Here is a 10,582-nt window from a genome sequence, read left to right on the forward strand (position 1 = left end):
AGAGTTTTTATGTGTTGGCTTGACATGCAAGAATTAGCTGCCAAATCTCCCTCAAATTACACCTTGCTGTCTTAACCCTTTAGCATTCAGGTTATTCTGTTAAATGCAATGCTTATAAATTCACATTATTTTGAATTCCTCATACATTTTCTTGTAGCTTTTAGATTTCAGTGACATGGTTGTTTATTTTTAGAATGACTTTGTAGAGTAGGTGTGAGAGGCCCGATATGGCCAGTTTGAACACAAGGCAAGAAGAATTTTTGAGCCGGATATGGCCAGTTTAAATGCTAAAGGGTTAAATAAGACAGTAGGGTATAATTCATGTATCCTAAAAAATCTGCTGGTTCTAAAATATTGTAAACTAAAACAGAAAAAAGTGTGCTGTTTTTTCTTATTAGGCACAAGTTTAAATAGTAAACCTTTCTCTTTTTCTTGTAGCTCTGTTGACATCTAAAACATGGATTATTTGATGTACCCTTATCAGACAAGTAGTCATGATGGGGATATTGGTCTTTGTATATTTGTACCTCAGAGTCACTTTGATGTCATTTATTGCTCTCTTACTCAGTAATCATCATCATCATCATCATCGTTTAACGTCCGCTTTCCATGCTAGCATGGGTTGAATGATTTGACTGAGGACTGGTGAACCAGATGGCTGCACCAGGCTCCAATCTGATTTGGCAGAGTTTCTACGGCTGGATGCCCTTCCTAACGCCAACCACTCAGAGAGTGTAGTGGGTGCTTTTACGTGTCACCCGCACGAAGGCCAGTCAGGCGGTACTGGCAACGGCCACGCTCAAAATGGTGTATTTTATGTGCCACCCGCACAAGAGCCAGTCCAGGGGCACTGGCAACGATCTCGCTCGAAAATAACAATGATAATCATAATTGTTTCTACTCTAGACATAAGGCTTGAAATTTTGGAGGAGAGGATCACCACAGTGCATAACTGGTACTTAACTTATCGACCCCGAATGGATGAAAAGCAAAGTCGACCTGACAGCATTTGAACTCGGAGCATGAAGTCAGATGAAATACCACTAAGCATTTCACCCAACAGGCTAACGATCCTGCCAGCTTGCCACCATAATAATAATCCTTTCTACCATAGGCACAAGGTCTGGATTTTTGTGGGGAGGGAGATAATTGATCACATCAACCCCTGTACTTGACTGGTACTTAATGTATCGATCCTGGAAGGATGAAAGGCAAAGTTGACCTCGGTGTAATTTTAAACTCAGAACGTAGCAACAGACGAAATACCACTATGCATTTTTGTCTGACATGCTAATAATCCTGTCAGTTTGCCACCTTAATAATAAAGATAATAATAATGGTGCTTGGTACTAACATACACCAGAAAAGGTAATCGATGAAAAGGGGAAGGCAAAAATCCTCTGGGACTTCGACTTCCAGGCAGACAAGGTATTAGAGCACCAAAGGCTGGATATAGTAACCTTTAGGAGGGACAAACAAAGTGCCTAATAATTAATATGGCAGTGCCAGGAAATCAACATATCATCATGAAAGAAAGAAAAATGGTTGATAAATATGGAGACCTGAGAATTGAGATCGCTAAGATGTGGCAGCTATGAGAGTCAAACATAAAGATTATCCCTATTGTCATCGGAGCATTAGGTTCAATACCACCCAATCTGAAAAAGCATCTGCAAACTTTAGAAATACCCTATAATCTAAGTGTATTGCATAAGTCGGCATTACTAGGAACTGCACGCATATTGCGTAAAGTACTGTCTGTCTAAGGTCATTGCTGTGACTTGGCAAACAGTACAAACCCTGGTAGACACAATATCATCAATCAACAACCTCACGATATTGTATACTGTGTGACATCTATAATAATAATATTAATAATGATAATAATAATGATTTCAAATTTTGCCATTTTGGGGGAGAGGATGTGTCGATTACATCGACTCCCAGTTTTTCACTAGTACTTAATTTATTGACCCTGGAAGGATGAAAGACAGACGAAACATCGCTAAGTATTTCACCCGGCATGCTAACGATTCTGCCAGCTCACCGCCATAATAATAATAATAATAATAATAATAATAATAATAATAATAATAATAATAATAATAAGCAACCCTGAAAAGAGGAAAATTAGTTAAAAGCAGCAATATAACACTAGATAAAGCCAATGAAATAAGAGAACTAGACGAAAGCCAACCATACAAGTATTTAGGAGTCAATGAACTAGATAGGATACAACATACACAAATGAAAGAAAAAATAAAGAAAGAGTACTATAGACGAGTTAGATCAATACTAAAAACAGAGCTCAATGCTAAAAACAAGATAATGTGTATCAACACTTTAGCTGTCCCAGTTATAAGCTACAGCTACAACATCCTTAACTGGACACTAAACGAACTATGTAAAATAGACAGGAAAACAAGAAAAATAATGACAGGATATAGGATGCACCACCCAAAATCTGACATAGAAAGGCTATATATACAACGCACAGAAGGTGGCAGGGGTCTTATACAGCTAGAAAACTATTATAAAATAACCACCATAGGACTGCAAAAATACCTACTCCAAAAGCAAAGGAAAATAATACAAATAGCCACAAAACACGAGCAAAACAAAAAGCTGTTTTCAGTATTTAAGGAAGCTGACAAATACAAACAAGAAATCAATCTACCTAACAAATACGAAGGAGAAGAAGAAGAAGAAGAAGAAACAACAAAAGCTATAAAACAAATGAAATCCAAACTAAAACTAGAACAGCAACGAACCATGATAAAATGATGGCAAGAAAAGCCCCTACATGGTAAATACTGGGCTAAACTAAATGCGAAAGAAATAGACAGAGAAAAATCCCAGCAATGGCTGAGAAGCTCAGGACTCAAAGCAGAGACTGAAGGATTTTTAATTGCTGCACAAGACCAAAGTCTCCCCACCAGAAATTACCAAAAACACATAATGAAAAGAAATATAACAAGTAACTGTAGAATATGTGGAGATGGACAAGAAACAATAAATCATATTATCTCTGGCTGCCCAGTCCTGGCTAAGAAGGAATATATTCACAGACACGACAGAGCTGGGACCTATATACACTGGAAGCTATGCCAACACTATGGAATAACAACAGAAAAAAGATGGTATAAACACACGCCAGAAAAAGGCACAGAAAACGAGAAAGCAACCATACTCTGGGATATGCCAATACACACAGATAGAGAAATTAAGGCAAATAGACCAGATATAGTTGTCAAAGATCATGAAGAAAAAAAAATGCTTTCTAATTGATGTATCAATACCAGCAGATGACAACGTTTCTCTAAAAGAAATGGAAAAACTTTCAAAATACAAAGACCTGGAAATAGAGATAACTTGAATGTGGAATCTAAAAACAGAAACAATTCCTATCATAGTAGGTGCCTTAGGTATAATAAAAAAATATTCAGACAATTACATAACAAAATCACCAGGACTTACAAATATGTATAACATACAGAAAATTGCACTACTGGGTACTGCACACATTCTACGCAAAACACTTTCAATACAGTAAACATAAGAGCACCACAGCAAACCACAGCACATACCCAAGGCACACAGAGCTGCACTCGGTAGTGAAGTGAAAGCACGTTATAAAAATAAAACTACTGAACAATAATAATAATAATAATAATAATAATTATTATTATTATTATTATTATAATAATAATAATAATAGAAATGAGAATTTGAAGCTGGAGGTACATGGTATGATCATCAAGTCAAAAGTCAGAGAAATGCATAATTTTATGGAATTTTCCTGCCAGTGCCGTCTGACTGGCTACTGTGCTGGTGGCATGTAAAAAGCACCTTTTGAGTATGGTTGCTGCTGCTGCTGCTGCTGATGATGATGATGATGATTTAAAATTTGGGCCCAGGGCCAGCAGTTTTTGGGGTGGGGGGTAAGTCAATTACATTGATCTCAGTGTTCAACTGGTACTTATTTTATCAACTGTGAAAGGATGAAAGGCTAAGTTGATCTTGACAGAATTTGAATTCAGAATGTAAAGATAGACGAAATGCTGCTAAGCATTTTTCCCAGCATTCTAACAATTCTACCTGCTCACTACTTTAACAACAGCAACAACAACCACAAAAACAGCAGCAGCAATAATAATAATTCTTATATAAGCACAAGGCCTGAGATTTTGGAGGTAAGGAACTAGTTGATTACATCAGCCCCTATGCACAAGTGGTACTTATTGTGTTGATCCCTAAAAGATGAAAAGCAAAGTTGACCTCCACAGGATTTTGAACTCGCATCTTAAGAAGCCTGAAGAAATGATGTTAAGCATTTTGTTTAGCATGCTAATTAAAGGGCTGCTGATATTTTGTATTTGCATGATTTGGGGTTATTAATTCTGCAAAGCACCACTATGCAGCAGATGCAATACATTTGCAGTTGAGTAAACTGGAGCAAGTGAAATGAAGTACCTCACCCTAAAACAAGACATTCTTCTCAGTCTAGGAATTGAAACCATAACCCTACAATGACAAGTCCAACAGTTTTACAACTGAGAGTAATTCCTCATAAGTTTGTGGCTTCTTGCTACTGATATGAGTTAATTCCATTCACTGGCCACTTCAATTATTCTACTTTGGATATCAAAACAATGCTACAGAAGTGGCAGCAAATGAAATGCCAAGCCATTTTATTGAGATATGCAAAGGAATGGTGAGAATGGTGAGAATTCTCAAAATTATATGTAGGCTTAGGCATAGTTCAGTGTTTAAGAAATTAGTTTCTGAACTATGTGGTTCCAGATTTGATTCTTCTGCATGGTATTTTCTACTGCAGCCATGAGTTGACCAATGGTTTGTGAGTGGAATTCAATAGAAGAAAACTTGCAGTGTGTGTGTGTGTGTGTGTGTGTGCACGCATGTCTGTATTTATGTCTGGGTCAGAGTTATGATATCATACTTGATTAATTTTATGCTGTTGTGTAGGAGTCTTGTCACCATCATTGGTGGAGTGGGATAGCTCTGATGTTGTGCTGGAAGGAGCCAGAACACCTTCAGAGCTACTTCATTGCCTTGATAAGACATCAACTCCTGCATTTGGAGATGGAGTACTGCAGCATCCTTAACAATAAGTGTTTACTCCAAACACACGTGTTGTATTTCTTTATGTTCTGTAACATAGTTGTTCAACAAATAGTAATCAATAAGCTAAATACCAGACTGAACTAAGAACATGGGTGAGTATGGCTGACTGAACCCTTGGCAGTAGCGCCATGGTCTGGCTGACTGAACCCTTGGCAGTAGCGCCATGGTCTGGCAACAGTTCAATGACTGAAACAATAAAAAGAATATTACCATTTACTTTTACAGTTGATATTTTAAATGAAGACATTCTCTTTCTCTCTTGATTGTTGCAGTCATCTACTCTTGCAATGGTCTTCGTTGCTGGAAGTGTATTTCAGAGAATTGTCACCAACTTGATCCTAATGCTGAAGCTATGACAGTGGTGTGTAAAAAAGGACAGTCATGCTTAGTAAGACCTTTGCTTACTTATTATTGCTCACTGCTCATCTTGTTAAATTTATTAAAAATGTTTAGAAGGGGTAGTAAGTTAGATCTGTTTGGCATTCATAGCTAAAGAGTACACATCTATTTTTTTTTTTTTTAGCATTACGTCACTTACGACGTCGAGGGTTCCAGTTGATCCAATCAACGGAACAGCCTGCTCGTGAAATTAACATACAAGTGGCTGAGCACTCCACAGACACGTGTACCCTTAACGTAGTTCTCGGGAATATTCAGCGTGACACAGTGTGACAAGGCTGGCCCTTTGAATTACAGGCACAAGAGAAACAGGAAGTAAGAGTGAAAGAAAGCTGTGGTGAAAGAGTACAGCAGGGTTTGCCACTATCCCCTGCTGGAGCCTCGTGGAACTTTAGGTGTTTTCGCTCAATAAACACTCACAACGCCCGGTCTGGGAATCGAAACCGCGATCCTATGACCGCGAGTCCGCTGCCCTGACCACTGGGCCATTGCGCCTCCATACACATCTATACTATAATAATAAAGAAAGTTTCTTATTAATTAGTTGAGTATGTAACTTTTACTAAAAGAAAGCAATTTTTAAACTCTATATTGTCTAGCAAATTCTTAAAATACCTGCTTTAATATATTTTTTACTAAAATTCTTTTGTTATTGAAGATTTCAACTGCATAATTCAATCAGAAAACTAATTCTAATTCACTATGAGATAGCCCAATTTTAGAATCTTAAACCGTAAGATAGCATCTTTTAAATACCTTACTCTTTTCTCCCTGACACCCTTCATTTGTATCCCTTCCTTTGTTTTTTTCATTTTATACTTTTTATTTTTTTTCTCACCCATTCTATCACTTTTACATTCTTTCCTTGCAACTCTCTCTCTCTCTCTCTCTCTCTCTCTCTCTCTCTCTCTCTCTCTCTCTCTCTCTCTCCTGCTTTCTATCACCTCTATTCAATTGTTTTCATTAAAAATACAAGCAGAAACACCACTCACTTTTGGCAGGTTTAGGCTAAATTTGTCATTTTTACATAAAAGGAATATCTCATCCCAAAATAAGAATATTTTTTTAAAAAATAAAAAAAATTTTAAATGCCAAACTGCCCTCAGCTTCCACTATGGCCTCAAGATGGTTCTAGAACCTGGTGCAAGTGTTCCTCATTGTTTCCCTAGAAAAATCTTCACGCAGGAGTGGCTGTGTGGTAAGTAGCTTGCTTACCAACCACATGGTTCCGGGTTCATTCCCACTGCATGGCACCTTGGGCAAGTGTCTTCTACTATAGCCTCGGCCTGACCAAAGCCTTGTGAGTGGATTTGGTAGACGGAAACTGAAAGAAGCCTGTCGTATATGTGCATATATATATATATACGTGTGTGTGTGTGTGTGTGTGTGTGTGTGTTTGTGTGTCTGTGTTTGTCCCCCCAACATCGGTTGATAACTAATGGTGGTGTGTTTACGTCCCCGTAACTTAGCGGTTCGGCAAAAGAGACTGATAGAATAAGTACTAGGCTTACAAAGAATAAGTCCTGGGGTCGATTTGCTCGACTAAAGGCGGTGCTCCAGCATGGCTGCAGTCAAATGACTGAAACAAGTGAAAATGAAAATGAAATACGGCATTGATCCTGACCATCAGCTCAGCTTTGGTGTTGCAGTTGATGTCTTTCTCAATCACACCCCACACATAATAATCCATGGGATTACAATTAGAGAAATTAGAAGGATAGAAATTGGGGCTGGTGGTGAAATCAAAGAGCTCCTCCAATAACCACTTCTCACTCTTTCTAGATGTATGACAAAAAGCTGACTCTTGCTGTCACACATATGACCTTCCAGCAGCAACCCTCTCCAACCAGGGATTACTAAAGTTTCCAGCAACTTTACATAGCCGTTTGAATTGAGCCTAAGCCCCTGTTCAAAAATGTGAGGTAGCATGATGTTAATCTCACTAGAGACACATCCACAGACCTGATGGCCTGTGGATGGGAGAACTTGGCTTTCATGATATGTGGGACATATCCATCATATACCAGCAAATATATTATGATGAAGCTGTTTTTGTTAACTCCTTTTCTTTCTTTTCTTTTTTAATTTTATTCAGCTCTTCTTTTATATATTTTTTAATTTTATTTATTTATCTATTTTTTACAGAAAGTTATATATCAGGTTGGAAGAATTTTCCCTCGGTACAAGTCAATTGTTAGATCATGCTCAGCTGGAATATGCACTTCACACACCACAGAAGAATTTCACAACTGCTCGTCTAATCCACGCAAATATAATGTTACTGGTTGTTTCCTCCGCACCTGTTGTGACGACAAAGACTTTTGCAATGACAGCAGTATTGTCAACGGTTATCTGGGGATCTATATAGGAATAGTGTTGTCTCTTTCTTTCTCATTGTTCTGGTCATATTAGCCCTAGAATAACATTGGATAATTAGTCTAAAATGGCAACTAGTTAACACCAAATCTATGCCTTGGGCTAAGTTTTGTGAGATTTATGACATTGCAAGCATTATGGATATGACCCCTCCCTCTGCTCACATTTCAAATGTAAACATTGGCTTACAGATATGAAGGCCAGGCATGAACTAAATCAAGTTCACTAATCTGAGTGGGTCTTCAAAGGTCATGGACAATGCTCCTCCTTCCATAACTAATTTATTAAAAAATTTAATCTTACATGCATACATACATACCTGAATGCATACATACATGCATACATACATACATACATACATGCATGCATAAACACATGCCTACATACATACGTACACATATACAAACATACACACACAGACGTATGTATATTGAGTTGATGTGTAAGCATCATAAAATACACTCACTGTATTTAAGAGTTCAATTAACACATTGCTTAACTCTCATACATTATTACAATGCAATAAACATTGATGGTATAAACTTGCATGTATACACTGAGAATCAGCTAAAAGAATATTTAAGAACATTTTTAGAATATATTCTATATATATATATATATGTTGTCAGCATTTTATACATCTGAAAAAGAAGCATGTTCTAGAACATTAGAGCAGTAATGTATTTTTAAGGGAGGTTGATTGTTATGGACGGCCAGAGTGACTATTGGTTTTGTACTCATAAAACACTTTGTCATGTAGGTGACTAGTCAGACTCAAATGGCCAAAGGCACATAACCACTTTACAACTGGAAGGAAGAAGACATCCTGCTCAGTTAGTTTGTAAACAAAAAATATACATCCTGAATGGTCATACAAGTGGTGTTGCATGTAGGATGGAATTATCTCCCTTCTGGCCATGGTGATATTCGAAGATGTTATTAAGGTTCTTCTATTCAATGAATGGAGAATTCCAAGTTTGTAACAGTAAACATCTTATATGTGAGCATTGACTAAATACTTCTTTCCTGGAGTTTAAAAAGGTCCTTGGTTAAGCAAGTGTAACTCATACTAAATCTGTCGAGTACTTCTTTCTTTTGTTTGACCACTTACCTGTATATATGTGGAGTGACCATTGGTTTCACACCTATAAAGCGCTTCAGATTACTACTCTAATTTTTTGTAATTAATCTATGTATGTATGGATTATATATATACACACACCTTTATATTTATATACTGTTGCTTTTATTTTGAGCTATAATAAAACCAATCTAACATTAAACTGAAGGCTTACTCAGTACTTTTTTAGACTATTTATTACACTTTTAAAAGAGAGGTGACAGTATAATACACACACACACACACACACGCACGCACACACATACACACATGTACTAACTGAATAAACCATCATTGCTGGGCAGTTTTTACAATAGAATATCTTATATAAATTCTTGTTTATACCATGTCAGACCATGCCTTCCTCGACAGATAGGCCTCTTGATCAGGACAGATTTGTGCAATTTTCCTCAAAAAAATTTCTTTGAGGATTTTATCCTTTTTAAATTATTTACATGCCTGTTCAACCATTTCATATGACTTTATTCATTAAAACTTATTAAAACTTCAGAAGTTCTTACAATTTTGGTTGTCGTAATAGTTTGCGCTTGTTTTTTTAATAAAAATCCCTCTTTGTAATAATTTTGCTTTCATTTTGTGATAGACAGCTATCATGTAGAAAATGCCAGCTTCCAAATCCTGTTTCCTGATTAGGTAAAATTGATTAAACTTTAAACCCCAATAACATTTTTCTGGAACAAATAAATGACAAAATCAGATTTAACATGGAAAATTATTTCCATACACCAAATTTGAAAATTTTGACATAATTTTAAAATTTCACAATATGTATGCATCATAGCGTAGCTGAAAGTTCTTAGAAAATCTGAAACATAGCTATATTTCAAACATTGTTAACCCATATTTCACTTATAAAATGTGAACTCTTCACTTACAAGACCCAAACAATTGTTGGGAAGCCAAATATTTGGCAAATTCTTGTTTTGTCTATCATCAACAAAGAGAAGATACATAAAAAATGTATCTATTTTCTGATGAGAATTGTTTTTGTTGGAAGTATAGGAATGAAGAAGATCCAGCATCTAGAACCAAAACACACACATACATATTTCTCTTTGGCTTCTTTTGCAGATTCCTATGACTTTTTATTGCCATCCAATTCCATTATTAGAATCTGAATTGGGAGCTTGTGTCATTGTGAATTCTTCATTAGCTGATTACACAACCATAGACACCACCCCTATGGATGCATTGCAGTCACTCTCTTGACAGAGCTTGGTGATCTTGACCATTGATCTTCTAGGATTATTTCACTCAGCATCAATGTAAAAAGCACTGTTGGCTTAGTTGAACTCTTCTGCTACCTCTTCACAAAAAAAAAAAAAAATCTACCATGCTGCAGTCCCATTACATTTCTGTATCCCTGGCAGAATGGCTGAATGGGTGCTTTGCCTTGCCAAAAGGGTAGCCTGTAGGTCGTCAATCCATGAGGTATTTTCAAAATAATCATGCACCCACACATACATGCAAAGAGTATTGAAATCTCCTGTTAGCAACTCAGAAGAACAACCTGATATCCAG

The 10,582-nt window shown here is 36.8% G+C and overlaps 1 protein-coding gene across 1 annotated transcript in view; it reads left to right on the top strand.

Moving 5' to 3' along the window:
• The window catches only part of LOC106877083 (uncharacterized), a 20,081-nt gene extending 10,514 nt beyond the window's left edge, over nucleotides 1-9,567 (top strand). Inside the window, exons 2-3 of the mRNA XM_014925869.3 lie at nucleotides 5,418-5,533; nucleotides 7,690-9,567. Coding sequence (XP_014781355.1) covers nucleotides 5,418-5,533; nucleotides 7,690-7,956 — 383 coding nt within the window. The 3' untranslated portion in view covers nucleotides 7,957-9,567. The remainder of the gene's footprint in view (nucleotides 1-5,417; nucleotides 5,534-7,689) is intronic.
• The last annotated feature ends 1,015 nt before the right edge of the window (nucleotides 9,568-10,582 follow it).

Source organism: Octopus bimaculoides, chromosome 1, assembly GCF_046866305.1.
Source record: "Octopus bimaculoides isolate indiv1 chromosome 1, ASM4686630v1, whole genome shotgun sequence".
NCBI classification, from domain to species: domain Eukaryota; kingdom Metazoa; phylum Mollusca; class Cephalopoda; order Octopoda; family Octopodidae; genus Octopus; species Octopus bimaculoides.